An 18,471-nucleotide genomic window follows, 5' to 3' on the forward strand; every position below is an offset into this window, starting at 1 on the left:
AGAATAAGAAATTATGCTGGTTATCCTTGGAAGCACAGAAAAGGGACCAACGCACAAGAGAGCCAGAATCCCCTCACCTTCCTTCAAAATATGAGCTCACAAAAGGAGAGTCCCAGAGCTTTAACTCTGAGAATGCTGTTCAGCTCTCACCCAACCCTGGACATGTTTGAACTCCTCAGCTGCTCACATTTAAGCTCAGGCTTCCCTGCACACCTGATGCCCCATTTCTGTCCATGTGCAGACGTCGTTGAGTTTTGGTCTTGTTTGGCAAGTCCATACCTATGTCAGGCTGAGATCTAGAAAACAGGAGATAAAACAGCCAACTCCATCCACAGCGGGCAGAACTCCTGACTGCGGACAGCCAGGTCCCAAGTTGTGTTTCCACTTTGCACCAAGCAGCGGCAAAGCCTCTTTCCACTGACTGCAGAGGGAGCCAACTTCTGGGGCTAAAGCTGGTCTTTGAGAACAGCTCCAGCTCTATTTGTTTCCTCAAGGGCCTCAATTCTGCAGTATTTTCTGCCAGACTCTTTACATGGAACGGGAACTGCGTGCAAGCACCAGGAGGTGGATTTCTGCCATCCCTCCTACCCCTTCGACACAACGACCCCACGGAGAGAGCGCTCACACAACCCCGCATCCCCCACATCCCCCCGACCTCGTGCTGACAGCAATAAGGGGAAGACGAGCATTCAGATATTGTCTGGCCAGAGGAACATACTTAAAGGCAGCTCTGATTTATAACAAGGGTCAGAATAATCCCCAAGCAGCTCCCACATCAGGGAGCAAACTAATTCCTTCCGTCTCTCCTTGGCTACACAGCCCAGAGCCCAGCTGCACCTGAGGTTCCAGCTCACAGTCTATATTCTGCATCATAAAAGATACAAGAGAGAAATCTAAACTACAGAAGTAATAACCTGTAAACTAATAAACCAAGCCAGTACTTTGATAGCTAGGTGCTCCCACGAGCAGGGATTATTAATGGAAGTCCTGAAACACTGTGTGTCTAGTTTTCGAGAGAAGTGGGAAACATTTCTGATGCTCCATGGATCTTAAGCATTTGCTCTATAAAACCAGCTCAGATAAACGCAAAGACTATTATAAAAAAGCAGCCTCCTTCCAGTCTACAAACACAGAGGCACTTAAAAAGAAGAGTAGGAAGAAACCGCTCAAACAAATAATAATAAAGGTATAATACTGCAATATTATGGGTAGTTTTTCTTGTCAAAGTAGGGGGCTGCACAGTCGTTGGTTTTCCCTGGTAATTGAGACAGTGACATGCATGACTTATGTTTCTTCAGCAGCGAGTGCGTGTAAGACGGGATCCTGAAATCCTGCAGTATCTCCAGCTGAGGATTTGGTGGCTCTGAACTGCTGTCTGTCTCAATTCTTTATTTCCCTCGGACCATAAAATGCCATATATTAATAATCTGTTACGTCGACAGAGAGTTTATGAAGCTAAATGCAATAATGTTTGCAATGTGATTAGGGATCTTTCGGAGGAAAAGTGCTATAACTAAGAGAAGCATAAGTATGGACACGTCCTCTAAGCCAGAAAGCGCTGGGAAGCAGGTGGCAGCAGACAAGACCCCTTTGGAAAGGCCCCGTTATCTCCATAGTGTGTGTTCTCAAATCTCCATCCCTGCCTCAGTCACACGGAAAACAGAAGTCTTCTCCTTCTCCTTAGCTTTAGCTTATTTCTTTCTTTATTTTTAATGTATTTACTTTCAGTGATGAAATTTCGGTGCTCGATCACCTCCTGCCGTCTGTTGCTTGAGTTTGCCACATCCAGCCTCAGCTCCATGCCAAAATGAGGTATCCAGTTGATTGAAACTATTAAAGATCACTGGTTTTCATCAGTTTGGGACAAAAGAGTTAAGTATGGCATTTCCATGTAAATCTGAATTAGAGTGGACTCTCTTCATCCTCCTGTCATGTAAAAACTAAAATGGAGGCTAGCAAGGATGGCAGAAAGCATCCGATCCTTGTGTTTCCTGAAGTACAATTATTCTCTGGAGAACGCAGAGCAGGAATAAACTTTATGAGTCAGGAGGCTTTACTGACAAGAGCTGCTATTATCTCCGTCAAACAGGCAAAGCCTCAAGTGATTGTGGTAAGCAAGGAAGAGGAATGTTGTATTTTTTCAGTGCTGGAAAACAGACTGTTTGCCAGATTGCAAGGAGTACGGAAAAGGTATCAAGCCTCCCTGTTTGAATTCACCACAAGAATAACCTGCTGAATGAAAAGCTTTTCCATGGACCTCTGCTGCTCTCTAACGGTGCCTTAAAGGATTCTCAGCACAAAGGTTACGTGCTCTTCCTGTAGGCAATTTTTGTTAAAACTTTTAGTACAAAATATGTATGTATTCATGAGGTTCTTAAGAGAGGTTACCTAAACAGATAACCCAGAAATCAAGCTGCTATTGCTCCAGCCACAGGTGAAACATTTTGTGCGTGGTGGAAATGACTGTAGAAAGCTAACACATAAAGGAAAGTTTCGAGTAGCAATTGCAGCAGCCTAGAAAGCTGAGAAATCCCAGTTTACAGAGCTTTGTATGACTTTATATGAAGTCGATATTCACAAGTGCCACTATTTCAAAGAAGAAAAAAAATAAAGCACTGAATTAACTGCATGCAATAAACCAAAATGAATGTTTACATATATTGTCCGTGGGACGTAAACAGTTACTTTTGCACTCTTGATGCAGATGTCCCGCTCTCCCATTACAGCAGCTCTGAGCAGCTTCCACGTTCCCCAAACCCCACGCTTGGCTCAAGAAGCACCTGGACCGCACATGGGACACCTCGGTGCCAGACATGCAACCCCTTGTGCCAGCGAGGCTGGGCCAGGCCAAGGCTGCTCTGATGGCCTCAAACCCACCTTATTTTGAAGGGAAAGAAGGCCAATGGTACCTGGTGTGTATTAGAAGGGGGTGGTCAGTAGGTCAGAGAGGTTCTCCTGCTCCTCTGCTCTGCCCTGGGGAGACCACACCTGGAATATTGTGTCCAGTTGTGGCCCCTCAGTTCCAGAAGGACAGGGAACTGCTGGAGAGAGTCCAGCGCAGCCACCAAGATGCTGAAGGGAGTGGAGCATCTCCCGTGTGAGGAAAGGCTGAGGGAGCTGGGGCTCTGGAGCTGGAGAAGAGGAGACTGAGGGGGGACTCATTCATGGGGATCAATATGGAAAGGGGCAGTGTCAGGAGGATGGAGCCAGGCTCTTCTGGGTGACAACCAGTGACAGGACAAGGGGCAATGGGTGCAAACTGGAACACAGGAGGTTCCACTTAAATCTGAGAAGAAACTTGTTCATGGTGAGGGTGGCAGAGCCTGGCCCAGGCTGCCCAGGGAGGTTGTGGAGTCTCCTTCTCTGCAGACATTCAAACCCGCCTGGACCCCTTCCTGTGGAACCTCAGCTGGGTGTTCCTGCTCCATGGGGGGATTGCACTGGATGAGCTTTCCAGGGCCCTTCAACCCCTGACACTCCGGCATTCTGTGATTATCACCCGCTGGTTCGCCATGTCCCCTCAGGGGCCTGAGGAGGGGCACAGGCCGTGTGACATCCCCCAGCGACAGGAGCCCGTGTAACACGGCCAGAAAACAGCCGAGGAGGCCGCACCGGGGGAAAAGGCCCAGCCCCGGGACTGCCGATACGCCCCTGAGGAGACCGCGACGCGGCGCCTCCCCGGCCGCGAGTAATGGCGGCGCTGGGGGAGGGGGGGAGGCAGCCCCACCGCCCTGCGCCGCCGCCCTGCGCCATCTCCCCGCGCCGCGGATGGAGGGAGGGGGAAGGCGCCGCTTCCGCCGCGGCGGGGCGGGCCTGGGCCTGCAGCGGCGGCGCCGGGCGCGGGTAGGGGCGGCGGGGTCTCGGCTTCAGCCTCGACTCCCTCGGGGAGCGCCGGGGCCTGCGGGGGGAACGCGGCGGTCGCCCCCTCGGTGCCAGCGAGGGAGAGCGCGGCGGGTCGGGTTGGGCTCGGAGGCGGCCCGGGCTGTGGGTGCGATCGCTGTTAAACAGTGAAAACCTGTTCGCAGAAAGCGCTGTGGGGCACTGAACAGGCTGCCCGCGCAGTGCTGGAGTCACCATCCCTGGAGGGGTTTAGAAGGCGTTTAGACGAGGTTCTTATGGACATGGTTTAGTGCTGGAGTTGGGTTATGGTTGGACTCGATCCTGAGGGTCTCTTCCAACCGAAATGATTCTGTGAATCTATTCTGTTCTATAATCGTTCTTGCTGGGGAGCGCAGGGCGGTGCTGCGGGGCCGTTAAATTTCCCCTGGCAGTCGGGGCTGTGCGATGCTGTTCCCCCAGATCCACACCCCGGGGTGCTTTTGTGCCCTGAAACCAATGTGGGTATTTCAAACAAAGGGAAGGCACCGGGCTTTTTATAGCCCACGGTCTGTGCCTTTCATCTAACGCTATTTTATTGCTGCTGTTGTTTTATTGTTCCTTTTCCGCAGCGATGGAAGCGGGTCCCATCGTGACGTCCAAGCAGCGCGAGGCGGTGGTGTGCGGGGTCCCCACCGAGGTGGTGTGCACGGCCTTCTCCAACTCCGTCCTCGTGGTGGTCACGCAGTACGGCAAGATGGGGACGATCGTCTACGTGGACCCCAGTACGGTCGGGGACAGCGTGGGCAGACCCTCGCTCACCACAAAGGTGCTGCTGGGCAAGGATGAGGTGAGAGCGGGTGCTCCAAGATGTTAAGCTGCTAAAGAGTGTCCAGAAGAGGCTATGAAGTTGGCGAGGGGTTTGGAGGGGAAGCCGTGTGAGGAGCAGCTAAAGTCACTGGGTTTGTTCAGCATGGAGGAGACTGAGAGGAGACCTCATTGCGGTTACAGCTTCCTCACAAGGGGAGCAGGAGGGGCAGGTGCCAAACTCTTCTCTTAGGGACCAGTGACAGAACTTGAGGGAATGGCAAGCAGATGTGCCAGGGGAGGGTCAGGCTGGATGTTTCTTCACCCAGAGGGTGCTGGACACTGAACAGGCTCCCAGGGAGGTGTCACAGCCCAACCTGACAGTGTTCAAGAAGAGACTGGACAACATCCTCAGACACACGGAGTGGCCTGTGGGGTGTCCTGTGCAGGGACAGGAGTTGGACTCCATGATCCTGTGGGTCCCTTCCAGCTCAGGATGTTCTGTGATTCTATGAGAGCAGGTGCACAGGCAGCGAGGACAAGGGGGAAATGTGGTAGGTGGGGCTGTGCAAGTTGCCAGGGAGTTGATGAATCACAGCAGTTAAGTGATGTTTGCATAGGGGTGAGGTTAATTTTTAAATATCTTCTGCGGGAAGAGGGGTTTATCAGAAAAGTATGCATGCTCATCTGCTCTTTTTGACATAAAAGGTTTAACTGACCGCGAGTGCTTTGGGGATCTGTTATTTTGTGTCCTACAGGATATGGATTGCTTCGCTGTGCTTACCAAAGGTTTGATAAAGCTCCTGTTGATTTAAGGGTTGCGAGATCAAACATGCAGCCTTTGATAACCTTGTTTTTGGTTCTTGTTCCAGTGAGTTGGTTTTACTCTTCAAGTCCCTTTTCTCGCCCCCACACCCCCACTCTGTTGCCAGCCCCATAATGGACTTTAGTTGCTCTCTCCCAAGTGTGCCTGCCAGCACCTACCCTTGATAAAGTTTAATTTGTTTTGCCTCAACAAAATGAGTTTTTATCGACCATTTCACAAAGCTGGAGAGAAAGCAGAAGAAAATATATTTCGCAAAGCGTCAACTAGTCAACCATTAAAACAGAAAGTTACAGAGCTGCAAGATTATGAGGCTTTCCATCAGGGTTGCAGCTATCAAATAGTACTTGCTAACCTTAACTAGAAAAACTCCAGCAACACAAGTTCCTGATTCTATGCATGGCTTCCCCATATGGAGTTCTCGTTCTTCAGCAGTAGCTTTTCCTTCTCTGGGTGCGAGATGCTTTGCTCTCCTTGATGTGATGTTTGGTAATTCTGACCACCTCCACCCCCAAGCTGTTTTCATGTTTTATTTAGAAATGGAAAATGCCTGTGTTTGCTTGGTTGCATAGCACTTTTGAAGCATTTTACCAGCTTAATCAATATAAACTTTAAGAAAAGGCTTTCACTAGTTCGCTACCTTCCTGCTTATGACCGTTAACATCCCCCTTTGGGATGGTGCACACTTCCAAACCACACTGGTAGCTAAAATCAAGCAAACTCATCCTTCTGATAAATACACAAATGTGAATGTAAATGAAACTGAGCTGTATGTTCTTGTTAAAGAAACCTCGTTAAGAAGATTATATCCCTTTTCCTCCCTCTTTCAGCCTCACTACTTATTTCTGTTCTTCATTGTTCTATTAAAATCAAAACCAAGTCTTTTACACGTGGCGTGCGAAGACTGTGTATATAACAGCATTTTGGGGTCTCTAGGAATTGCAAGAATAACATGTTTTTTTCCAGACCTTGTCAACAGAACATGCCCTCTTCAGCAACAAGAGAACTGTACTTGCAAACTTCTTCAGAAATCTGGCTGTGGTGGAAATAGATGCATTTTGATCAGTGGCATTTCACATAATGTGATATTTGGGGTTGTAGTCTGGGTGGGAGGATTAGCAGAAGGAAGGATTCTCTGCACCAGCTTTCCAGGTTTTCCAGACCAGCTCAAAACTCAATTCAAGTGCAGCTCTGGTTGTTTTGGAGCGATTTGGGTGGCTGTCACTCACAGGCCTAAACTCTTCCCTTTTAAGCTGATTGAGAAAGTGTTTCCTGAAGTTCCCTATGCTGTGGCCTGGCTGTGCTGGCCAAACTGTCTGCTCCCAGTCACGCTGGAACCGCTCAGCAAACTGCACACTCGCTCCAGTATTGACAAGTTCTTGACGTGCTCCATGTCACTGCAGGACTCTTCCTCTCCTAACTCAAGAGGAAGGGCTCTCCGAGCTCTGAGAGTGTACATCTGTATGTTTTTGCTTTTCAGCCCCTCGTCCATGTTTGTGCCAAAAACCTGGTGGCGTTCGTGTCTCAGGAAGCCGGGAACAAACCCGTTCTTCTGGCCATGGCTTTAAGGGACAAGACCGTGGAAGGAATACAAGCTCTCCGGGAAGTGATCCGAAGTTGCCAAGTGTGGTGAAGTTGTGCCATCTGGATTCAAGGAAATGATCTTGAGTCCATGAGTCATCACCACTTATTTAAAAGGACAAGAAATGAAAATGATGGAATGTCTTTGTGCTGGTTTTGGACATACTGAGGAATTTCATTACTTTTTCTCTACTGTGTAGAACATTTGCGGGTTTGGTTACTGTGACAGGTTTGCAGTCCGTATAGTCAGTGATGAGACAAGAACAATTGCCTCAACATACGAGAGAAGTATTATTTTTATCACATTGGGTGGGATGTGTGTTTGGGAAGCAGCGCTGCTCTGCATTTGTGTCCTGAGGAGCAATAGATGCCAAGCTCTGTAGCTACGCTGAACCGCAAAGGGGGAACACCCAGTGCAGAGTGAATAAAAGAAACATTGACAAATCTAATTTTACCTGTTTTCTTTTTCGCTCTGTGAAAGTCACTTCAATCGAAATACAAGCCTCAGTAACAAATCAACAGCAATTGCATAATAGGAAAGATTTTCTTGCCTGTTTTTAAGGAAATGGGTCCTATATGACCGTGTTTGTCCGTATGTCAATCTGCATTCATTTTCCACTTTCACTCCGAAAGAGGGGCAGGTAATTATGCTCTGCAAATTTCATGGAAGTTGAAAGATGGGAACCCGAATTAGTGGTGAGGATAAAGACAAAATAACAGCTGCTTATGGATTACACGGTACCAGCACGTGAGAGAGGCAGCACATACATAGCTTGGGCCACCTGCAACGGGTACCTGTCACAGGAGTCGTGGGGACAGGAGGGGTACACAGGGGTGTTTCTCCTGAGTCTGCCAAAAAGTGTTGGGTAAAGTTATATGAGTTGCTGCAATGCCTAATAGCCAAAATTTTGCTTGGACAGCACATTTGTTTTTACCTCATAACAGCACCACGTAGTAAACTTTTAAGTGGGCTGTTACAGACTTTTGTCACTGATGAACTTGACTGAGCAGAGGACGGGGCTTGAATTCTGGGCTGGGGAGACCTGTGCTGTGTTAAGGCCCATTGATACCAGCACAGACCCTGTGCCTGCCCCACACAGATCCGGTTGCTGCTTTGTTTCTCTTCTAAAAAAATCCCCTACAAGTAGAAGAGCAGAAAGCGCATTTCGAAAGGACTCCTTTCTCTGAAGTAAGGATTATTTACGGTATTTAAGGGATTACAAGAAATGAAACTCTTTTTTAAAAGTACGTCCAGACGCTGCAGGCTTGCAGCTGCCCTTGACAAGAAATTTCATCTAAAAATAATTTTCCAAACTGTGCTTCCAAAAATCAAAGTTTTACATCTGCCAGAACTCCAATTTTTCCCTCTTTTACACTTTTTTTTGTCTAGGAGGGCTGACAGAGGCATGTGGAACTTGTTACTGTTGGTCCTGGTTTGTTAGTAGGAATTCTTTCCCAACACAAAATTCAATGTATTTCCCAAATCCCGGTGCTTTTATGGTGCCCATAGCTCCAGCAACTTGTAGAAACAGTACATTAATTAGTAAATTGAATGTAAATCGCATCTTCCACCACGGTGATCTGGTGGCACACCATTGCCATGCCCCGAAGACCTGAGTGTTGCTACCTAAGAGCCAACCACAAGTTAACCAGCTTGATTTCCTGGTTCTGTGTGCCAGCAGGTCTGCGCAGGGTGGCAGGTAAGGACGTGGACATCTCTCCCATTTGGTGCTCGGAGCCTGGACAGACGTATCTTGTTGCCTTTCCATGGCGATAAATTAGACCTCGAGCAATCGCCCATTCAACTTTGCTCCTCTCTGCTCTGCAGTAAACCAAGGGAAAGGCCTGCCCCAAAAAACAGGCACAAGTCTGCCGGTCTCCCCCCAGCTGCCTGCCTTTTAATCATCGCTGTCCTCCAGGTGAGAATTAATTCCCAATTGCAAGAAAACCAGCCTTTTGCCACCCCAGCAGAGCTCTCACCCACGGCCGGGCTGCACCGCGGTTTTCCACCCGTGTTTGCTTTTGGGGCGTGGGTGCTGAGTGCAGCGGACTGGCAAGGTGGGTTGGGTGGCTTTTCTGCAGGAGGTGAAGCCCGACCTGCTGCTCCGGCTCCCACGGGTGATCGGGAGTGGGCAGGGCCCGCTGCCAGGTGCGGGCAGGGCTGGGGGGGTGCCCGGAGGAGGAGTCTCCCACGGGTGCAGGTGGAGGAGGGCACAGGGGATGCGGAGGAAAGTGTCCCCAGCAGCCAGACCCGCTCCCGGAGGAGCCCCGCAGGGTAAGTGGGGTCCTGGGGGTGCAGCAGTGGGGGGTGTCCCCACGGAACAGGGGTTGTTGGTCCAGCCATCGGTCCTGAGCACCCATGGGAGCCGCGGCAAGGGCAGAGGCTGCTGCTGGAGCCATGTGCGTGCGTCACACACCCCTCGGGACGGGCTTTAAGGAGGGCTCGGTGCTGCCCTGACTCTATTTATAGCTGTGTGCTATAGGTGCTTCCTCCTGGGTGCCATGGGGGTGGCGTACAGAGGGTGAATAACCCCCATGTCTCGGCTTTATCTGGAAGCAGGTGGGGGAAAGGCAAGTCTCCAGGGCTGGTGGGGCTGAGCTTGGCCACTCTCCCTCCTGGGATGGGGTGAGGGATGGCTCCCCCCTTACCGGATCACACAGCCAGCCCCACAGAGGCACTGCTGGGGGGCTGCGGGGGCCCACCGCTCCTTTCTGACCGCTCCAGCCCCGTGGAGGCTGCTGTTGAGCTGGGGATTTGTCCCCTGGTGTTTCAGGACAATGGGAGCGATGTGAGCTGGGAGCTCACACCTGTGGCTGGAGGGGAATCCCTGGCAAAATGCAAAGCCCCGTTTGCAGGTGGCCGGCCTGACCACAGGTGTCACTGCTCAGTTTATTTTCTGCTCAGCGCTCACTTAACGTCTTGAATATCCCAGGGAGTGAGCGTAACAGGTAAACTGTGTGTGGCAAGTACCCGCAAGGTGCCTACAAACAGCCAGACTGGATGTGGCACTGGCGCAGTCCCATCCAGGAGCTGAGTTTTGCAGCTAATAATACTCTTCGTGTGTCCTCGCCGCCTTTGTTTTGGAAGCAAACAGCCCTGTATCTGCATTGAATTGCCCGGCTACCTTGCACAGCCGGGATCTAATTACCTCAGGAGCTGAGAGTCCTGTCTCCGAGCAGCACCGAGGCTTTTGTCCTCAGTGAGTTGCTCCGCCGTGTTTGGAGGGTGACAATGCCGGGGAGCCTGCCAGGACCAGCTGCTGGTGCCACCGTGCTTGGACTGTGATGCCTGCAGCCGGGCTGGGAAAGCTAATAGGAGTTGGGATGTCTTGGGCCAAGCATCCATGGCACAGCACTGGGTCAAAAACAGAATAAGTGGGTCTAGTGATGAGCACAGCTCTCCGCTGTGTGCTGGGAAGCAAGCTGGACTGCATCCTTCCCTATCGTGATGCTTGTGCAGAGGGAAATGCAATCTGCGTGGCCCCAACTTGCAGCAGGGCAGCCCCAGAAAGAGCGAGGAGTGGTGTGGAGCGGTGCACAGCTGCGTTCTCCCCTCCCTCCCTGCACTGTGAGCTATCTCTGGTCTCCTGTTAATGTTTACAAGGCAGGTCCAGCATCATCGTGGTCTGTCCAAAGACCAGCTCCCTCCCCGGGATCCTGCTTCCTGCTGGCGGGGCAGGGCCGTGGGACCGTCACGGGGAGGAAAAGCCCGGCTCCCCGCTGCCTCGGTAACCCCACCAGCCCCATTCTCCCCCGTGCTGTGCCCGGCTCCACTTCCCCACTCGCGGGTGCAGGTATGAGCTCCTGGGACCCAGCCAGCACGCCTGGCCCTGGGCATCTCCGCTTACAGGCGGAGGGGGGGGAAGGTATTTTTAGGGCTGTTGATCTGACACCAGCTGAGTTTCCTCTCCTGCGAGGTTGGCGTTCAGGAACAGGGCAGGAGAGGAAGCTGCTGAGTGAGCTCTTGGTTTGGTCTGTTTTCTGTGTTTAATTGGACTCAGGGCATTCCCTACCACTCTTATCTGTGGCAGATGTTTTCTTGCTTCTCACCAGTTCATGCTTACAGTTTTACCCCAGGCAGTAGTTACCAGCAGCTAAAATCTTTGTTTGTTAACAATACGCTGAGAAGAATCTATATTGTTAGAGCTCTGCTCGCAGGTGGTTGCTTAAAAAAACCCCAAAAAACACACTATTGTTATACTTGGGGAAAAAGCAGCTTTCCATAGATTAGCAGAGAGACCAAACATGGCAGTTTGTGCATCTGTTGGCCTTGAGATATGAAGCTGCCCTATAAATAAGAGCATATTATTAGGTTGGTCCTTGCTGTCTGGAGCCGCAGGGTACACGGTGCCATACGTCCCAGCCACCCTCTGTGCCAGGAACGCTCAGAGCCTTGTGGCTTTGAGGGGGACAGACCTACCAGGGAGATGCGAGAGCCCTCCAGTGTCCCCAAAACGCAGCAGCCCTGGGGTTTGCCCCCAGCAGGCCACACATGAGGAAAGGACCCAAATGTTGGGGGGGACCACAGAGAGGATGTCCAAGGAGGACATCATTGTCCTGATGACTCTTTGGTAATGGACTCAATATTCAAATGGGTGAGGGATGAGTTTAACCTTTAAGTCTCAGGTTCCTGATGGAAATGGGTCCTGAGCCACAAGTGTGAACTCATATGGGCACAAGTGCAGGCAGATATTTCCCTCTCAAACAGGATAGTGACCCCTGAGAAAACAAGCAGGAGCAAGGCTGGGAAGGGGAAGCATGTGTTTTGGGGACACAAGAACCACATGCACCTTATCAGAGAAAAGAGCTCCAGCTTTTTGAAGGACATTTCACATTTTCCTGGTGGGAGAGTCAGACCCAAACACAGTGAACAGGCTGGATTGGGTGAAGGACACGCTGGAAAAACCCTGGGGAGGAGACAAACCTCACAGGACGTTTATCACACCATGTGGGCTGGGAAACCTGCTGGGACCTTCCCCTTCACCAGCTTGCCCAGGTCCTGCCTTCCTGCACCACTCCCGGTGCCTCTCCCTTCCTGCAGATGAGCAATGTCACCAGTGCCTTGTCATCGCCCCCAGCACCCAGCACCCCGGGGCCCAGCATGGCGGCCACACTGGCCTCGGCTCCCCCATCCCCAGCCCTCATCCTGCTCACAGCTGTCCACAACACCTCTGAGGACGGCCGGCAGTTTTTCCTGACCACGACGGCAGCGCAGGTCATCTCTGGCATCTTCGTGTGGTCAGCGCTCATCGTCACCTTTCACCAGGTACGGGCTGGAGCGGAAGCGAGGCTCAGGGCTGGGGTTAACGCAAGGGCAAACATATTGATTCATTGCAAATCACTCAGCTCTGGATACATATTTCCTCCTGTTGCTGCCTGGAGGGGATATCTCGGCTGTTGGCAGCTCGGGAGGGTGGACTTTGCCCACACGCTCCCCGGATGGCTGCCAGAGCCAGGAGAGGCTGTAGGACATTGGCACTACTCGTAGGCAACACCCAGTGGTGTTTCTCGTCTGACACCCCGGAGTCTGTGCCTTTGGGGTGCACATCACTGGCTGCCCTGAAATATATGGCCAGTGGGCATGTCTGTGCGCGCTACATGGAATTTGTGCTGCTGAAGGCAGCCCTGGGGCAAGCTGGCACCTCTGAGCGCTGGGACACGACTCCATGGGGGCCGGTGTGGAGGAGGGAATGCTCCTCGCACAGCCCCGGGGAACGGAGCCAATTTCCATGTGGTTTTGTGGAAGGTATTGCCCTGGGGCCTGGGATGGAGCCTGGCTCATGTGTCTGTTCATGGCAATGGGTCTGTGGTGGAAAGCCAGAGGTGCTGTCACCCCTGGGAGGAGGGATGACATGGGACAAGCCTCTGGCATGCCCCCAGGCTGAGGGCACCTCTGGTTCCCCTCCCGAGCGGTGGTGGCCACAGCTCTGCACTGGGCACTTTGCAGATCTACACGCACCTGAGGAACTACACCGTCCCCAAGGAGCAGCGCTACATCATCCGCATCCTCTTCATCGTGCCCATCTATGCCTTCGACTCCTGGCTCAGCCTCCTCCTCCTCGGCAGCCACCAGTACTATGTCTACTTCGACTCGGTGCGCGACTGCTACGAAGGTGAGCGCAGCCTGTCCTTGGCAGGGAGGCCGATGGCAGAGCAGGGCTCCCATCTCGCTCACCTGTCTCTGGAGTGTCCTGCATTGCACAAAGTGGCAAATCTCCATCTTTTCCACTCCCCACTCTCCCTTCCTCCGTGGGGAGGTTTTCCCTCCTTCTCCATCAGTAGCAGGGAGGGGATGCCCCATGAGCAGCCACCTGCCTGCAGGCTCAGAGGGACCACAGTGTCCTGCTCCTGGGTAAAGAGGTTTCCTGGCTGCCTTTGTGGTAGAAATGCAGCTTTTCTAAAGGCAGACCTACCTAAGAAACTGGGGAGTTGGGATGTTTCGAGGTGCAAGGGAAACTCGTGAGTGTTGAGGTTGCTCTTCCACCTTGTTGCCCTCCCCCTGGAGAACGGAGGGATGTGGATATGCGTATTACTTTAGGTTTGGAGTGCCCCTTGGCATTTTTGAGATCCTTCCACGCAGGTGGTCTCTGGGCTTGCCTGGGTGTCCAGCAGCACTGCTGGGACGTGTGACTGCCGCCACAGGCACCCAGGGGCTGTGTGTGCACAGAGGAGCTGCTGTGCCCGCAACAATCCCTCTGCACATGGTGCATTTGACCTGCTGCTGCTCTCACTGGGCTCCCACCCACCAGAGTCCCAAACCCTGGTGCTGTGCTGGGGGGGATGAGAAGGCACCTGAGCAGCAAGGATGTGAAATGTAACAACCTCCACCCCCCACCTGCATCTCCATCAGCCCTGCTGATCCTGTCTGCCCTTGCCTCGACAGCTTTCGTGATTTACAGCTTCCTGAGCCTTTGCTTCGAGTACCTCGGAGGGGAGAGCACCATCATGTCAGAGATCCGGGGGAAGCCCATCGCGTAAGTTGCAGCGTCCCACGAGTACCTCGTCCGTCCGTCTGCTTTCCCCATTTAACAGCCCCAATGGCATCTCCTCGGCTTCTACTTCCAGATCCAGCTGCATTTACGGGACCTGCTGCCTTCAGGGCATGTCCTACTCCATCGGCTTCCTGCGCTTCTGCAAGCAGGTGGGTACCCCACGGAGCGCATCGGCTCTGCTCCCCTCTGATGGGGGCTCTTTGGGCAGCAGGGCCCTTTCCTGCTGCCCTGCCAAGAGGTCTCTGCCGAGCTGCTCTCCTGAGATGCTCTTTTTGGTTTTGTTTTCCTGGGAGGGAGGCAGCTCCGGCACCTGGCCAGCAGCAGGGTGCCGCACTCGCTGTCCTTGCTCTGACTCACTGCTGAGTCAGGGTCTCCTCCCACTGCAGAGCCCAGATTGCCATCTCTGTCCAGACCCAGCTGAGCTGGATGGCTCTCTCAATCTCCGGGGCTGAATCCTGGCGCTGGTCCCCCCTCTCAGAGCGGCTATGCTGCATTTCAGGAGCTGCCTTTTGGGAGCCCTGCTCCCTCCCATCTGCAAACCTCGTGCTGGTTCATATCTCACCCCGCAGCGCTGGTCAGCCCTGCAATGGAGAACTGCCCTCTCCTCTGTGTCTCTGTCCTGGGAGCAGAGGGGTGGGCTGATGCGGAGGGGCTGGGGGGTGGCTGGAGCTGCAGGGGGGGCGGTGGGATGTCCTTGCGGCCTGGGGTGCACCGTGTCTCTCCTCTCTGCAGGCTACGCTGCAGTTCTGCATCGTGAAACCCCTCATGGCCATCATCACCATCATCCTGCAGGCATTTGGGAAGTACCACGACGGGGACTTCAAGTGAGGATGCTGGATCGGGCTGGGGAGGGTAGAGGGGACAGGATGGGTCCCTGCTCTGTCACAAGGGACAGGGTGTCCTGCCAGCCCTCCCTGGGGCGCTGCTCTGCAGGTAGCAAGAGTATAAGGAGCCCAAAGCACCTGGGAACGGAGACTCACTGCCCTCAAAATGAGAAAGGGGAGGGCTGTGCTCTCCCCTGTGGCACAGCTACATGTCTCCCCTCCCCATTTCATCCTTCTCTGCCCCCACTGTGCTCACTTTGTGTCCTGCAGCCCGGGGCAGCTGCTCTCTCTTCCCCCGCAGTGTCCAAAGCGGCTACCTCTACATCACCATCATCTACAACTTCTCTGTCAGCCTGGCGCTTTATGCCCTCTTCCTCTTCTACTTCGCCACCATGGACCTGCTGCGCCCGTTTAAGCCGGTCCTCAAGTTCATCACCATCAAAGCAGTAATTTTCCTCTCCTTCTGGCAAGGTGGGTCCCACCACAGCTGCCCGGTTCTCCTCCTGTAGCCCCACCTGGCCTGGGGACGCAGGATCAGAGCTGATCCCTCTCCCTTCCCCTGCACAGGGACGCTGCTTGCAATCCTGGAGAAATGTGGGGTGATCCCCGAAGTTCAGATCATCGATGGGAAGGAGGTGGGAGCTGGGACAGTGGCTGCCGGCTACCAGAACTTCATCATCTGCATCGAGATGTTATTTGCTTCCATTGCCCTGCGCTACGCGTTCACCTGCCAGGTGTACAGGGAAAAGAAAGAAAACTCAACAGGTAACTTTCCTCTCTTCTGCCTTCCTTATCGGTGAATGAAGAAAGAGGAGCCCTGCCCTTATAGCGTTAACAATGGGATGCTAAAAGCCATGAGAAGAGGTTTCTTCTCCTGTGTTCCATGGGTTCCTTCTCCCTCTTCCCTCGTGATACCCACGAGCCACAGCAAGCGGATAGGAAAAATCCTTCGTGTGGATGGGCAGCATTAGGGGATTGTGGTATTAAGGCACATGCTGCTGGAGAGGTTCCATCCTCTTTGAATCATGGAGCTGGGGTTGCCTTTTCTCACCACTGCAAGCTGACATGGACCACAATGCAGCCCTGGTCTTGAATTTCTAAGGCAAGGCGTCTCTCCGGTTTCAGAGTGCTGGGGTCCTTGGCTGATGTCCCACCACCCTCCCGCTCTCGCTGTTTTTCAGCAAACCTCGCTCCTATGCAGAGCATCTCGAGTGGGCTGAAGGAGACCATGAGCCCCCAGGACATCGTGCAGGATGCGATCCACAACTTCTCGCCCACGTACCAGCAGTACACCCAGCAGGCGATGCAGGAGGCAGAGCGCAAAGCGCCGGGGGAGAACGGGCACGTAGCCTCCAAGGTGGACGGACCAACCGGCAGAAAGAGCAAAAACATTGAGAAGAGAGTGCTGATCGTGTCGGACGAGGAGCTGTAGGAGACATCGGAGGGGACAGTAACACTGGAGAGGTTTAAACCCATGCAAATGGGAACTGTCTCAAGGCTGAGACACTCTGAGTCCCAAGAAGCCAGGAACTCAACTCAAAAAGCCAGTCTCTCGAAGGGAAGATGCAATAACCCAGTGAAAGGTTAAATCAAATAGTGCCAGCTTCTGCTGTCCCATCTCTACAGGTGTTAGGGGCCGGGCTGACTTTGCCCCTGTGACTAAGCAACCCCGCATTGCTGTCTGGGCTCTGCTGCTCCACAGCCAGTGTCTCGATGCCACCCCAGTGTCCCTGCCCACGCTGGGGGACACCAGCCAGGGAGGGGAACCGGGCTGCAGGACGGACCGGCTGCCCTCGCCCTCCTCTTAGCTCCAAGCAGCGCTGAGGCCTGGGAGAAGCGCTTTTCTCAGCACAGTTCTGCTCTAGTTTCTCCCAATTTGAGCAAAAAAAACCCCTATATCTCGAAGGGCCCCATGGAGAAAACAGCCCAGGAAGGTGACTTCACTTCACCTCAAAACCCGGTAACGGTTCAAAGACGTCATTCCTTATTTTTACATCTTCTCCCAGAAAAGCCTACGGAGCAGTGCAGAAGACCTTTAGTGGGGAGGAAGAGTAAGGCATCCTCTTCTCCCTCCAGATGGGCACGCAGCTGCCTGAGCAGCTCCCCGGGGAGCGGCAGGGAGGTCCCACGCAGGGCTCACAGCTGCATTTGAGAGCTGCCGGTGACAGAAGGGCTTGTTTACGTCTAAACCCACTTATCTCTGAATGGATCAGAAGTTGAAAGGGATTCCAGCTTCCTTATCAGAGTCTTTATTAGGGAACCAGACTGTGACTGGTGGGGGTAGGAATGTGCTTATTGGGAACTGTCTGTTCCTCCTGACCCCTCGCTATTTACCGTCCCTGGGCTTTGCTCGACCTGTGGAATGCAGGAGGGAGCTGAGCCCAGCTGGGTGATGGTGACGATGATGATGGTGGGGATGGAGCGGTGCTGGGGGCTGCTGCTGCTCGGGGCAGGACCGCCGGCAGAGGAAGATAATGCACGGAGGGATTTTCCCCCTATGAGTGACAGAGAGCGCACACCCATCTGTTAAACTTCCTCTCTGTTGGTTTGGTTCATTTTTGTTTTCCCAATTCTTAGTCCCATTTCTATTCCCCTGTTAATCAGATGGTCCCTGGGAGCTCACTTAGGCACTGGCAGGGCTGTTGTTTGGTGGTGGGAGCTGAGTAGCGAAAGGACAAGGGCAAGTCTACAGCCTCAGATTTGTAGTCGCGTGGCAAACAAACCGACGGGTAAGGCTTAGAGCCATTTTACACACGACTCCTAGCAGGTTTCTTTTTTCCCTGCTCTTAAGCTGCAAAATGTAAATCATAACATGAAATTATTTTATTTATGATTTTTTTTTCTAATAAACAGCAATTTCTACCATGGAGCGAGCGTTTTCCCTTAGCTCAGCAAGCAAAGCCCACGTTCCTGCTCTGATGCTGATGCTCTGAAGCTCAAGGTCCTCCCTGCCCCTCGATGCTGGCCCAGCAGAAATACCTGCCCACGCAGCATCTTGCACATGCAGCATCCTGCACGCTTTGCGCTCATCTTTTTGACTCCACAAAGAGTGTGTGTGTCCCCCAGTTCCTCTCCTTACACTGCACCTCTTCCAACCCTTGCCTAAGCTGTGGCTGCAGTTCAGAGCTGCTGGAGCCGCTTTAGCCAAGCTAAGCCCAGACCAGCAGTGACAAGACAACCTTTATTTATTATTACTGGCGTTGGTAGCCCAGACTCCACACGAGCAGCCTGTAGCTAAGCCAGTCTTGCAAGCCTCTCCGCTCCGAAGCACCGCTGCTCATACCTGCTCAGCCGGTGAGACCTCCGCCACTTTTCCTGCAACGAGGTCCCTAAACAAGAGCCGTATGCTCCGTGCATCCAGGACCCCAAACATCCTGGGAGCAGGATCCTCTTGCTTGCAAGGTGCAGCCTCGATGCTCAGGGATGAGGCTGCTTGGCTCGGTAAGGCAGCCAGCACCAAAGCAGGGACATCTCCCAGCTGAACGTCTTGGTCTGCATCCCCTTGGGTGAGCACCGGTCACAGCTGCAGGAACAGAATCTGCTCCAGCTCCCGGGGCGAGGACAGACTGCAAAGGTGACGATGGCACATCTGCTGGCACGCTCGCAGCCACTGAGATACAGACTTGCG

General features: G+C 53.0%; 2 protein-coding genes across 4 annotated transcripts; both read left to right on the forward strand.

Annotated features, from left to right (window-relative positions):
• Positions 1-3,568: 3,568 nt before the first annotated feature.
• PSMG3 (proteasome assembly chaperone 3) lies at positions 3,569-7,476 on the forward strand. 3 transcript variants are annotated; one of them, XM_071815161.1, is made up of 3 exons: positions 3,569-3,688; positions 4,449-4,666; positions 6,927-7,476. In XM_071815161.1, exons 2-3 carry the CDS (start codon positions 4,451-4,453, stop codon positions 7,077-7,079), a joined length of 369 nt encoding a protein of 122 aa, XP_071671262.1. In that variant the 5' UTR covers positions 3,569-3,688; positions 4,449-4,450; the 3' UTR covers positions 7,080-7,476. The 3 variants fall into 3 exon arrangements, with proteins under 3 accessions (XP_071671262.1, XP_065707143.1, XP_071671261.1); XM_065851071.2 differs by lacking the exon at positions 3,569-3,688 and adding an exon at positions 3,759-3,843; XM_071815160.1 differs by lacking the exon at positions 3,569-3,688 and adding an exon at positions 4,015-4,109.
• A 3,144-nt stretch (positions 7,477-10,620) lies between these two features.
• Positions 10,621-17,712, forward strand: TMEM184A (transmembrane protein 184A). The gene is made up of 9 exons (XM_065850862.2): positions 10,621-10,821; positions 12,069-12,293; positions 12,975-13,140; positions 13,911-14,001; positions 14,093-14,168; positions 14,752-14,843; positions 15,145-15,314; positions 15,411-15,608; positions 16,025-17,712. The coding sequence occupies exons 1-9, from the start codon at positions 10,621-10,623 to the stop codon at positions 16,273-16,275; spliced, it is 1,470 nt and encodes a 489-aa protein (XP_065706934.2). The 3' UTR covers positions 16,276-17,712.
• Positions 17,713-18,471: the final 759 nt, after the last annotated feature.

This window comes from Patagioenas fasciata, chromosome 15 (genome assembly GCF_037038585.1).
Source record: "Patagioenas fasciata isolate bPatFas1 chromosome 15, bPatFas1.hap1, whole genome shotgun sequence".
NCBI classification, from domain to species: domain Eukaryota; kingdom Metazoa; phylum Chordata; class Aves; order Columbiformes; family Columbidae; genus Patagioenas; species Patagioenas fasciata.

What these genes read in the sequence shown, in the direction of transcription:
- PSMG3 (XM_071815161.1), top strand. Translation starts at nt 4,451, where the DNA reads ATGGAAGCGGGTCCCATCGTGACGTCCAAGCAGCGCGAGGCGGTGGTG. An exon ending in TGCTGCTGGGCAAGGATGAG is followed by an intron (nt 4,667 to 6,926) that starts GTGAGAGCGGGT and finishes TTTGCTTTTCAG; the next exon opens with CCCCTCGTCCATGTTTGTGC.
- TMEM184A (XM_065850862.2), top strand. Translation starts at nt 10,621, where the DNA reads ATGTTTACAAGGCAGGTCCAGCATCATCGTGGTCTGTCCAAAGACCAG. An exon ending in TACCACGACGGGGACTTCAA is followed by an intron (nt 14,844 to 15,144) that starts GTGAGGATGCTG and finishes CTTCCCCCGCAG; the next exon opens with TGTCCAAAGCGGCTACCTCT. An exon ending in AAAGAAAGAAAACTCAACAG is followed by an intron (nt 15,609 to 16,024) that starts GTAACTTTCCTC and finishes GCTGTTTTTCAG; the next exon opens with CAAACCTCGCTCCTATGCAG.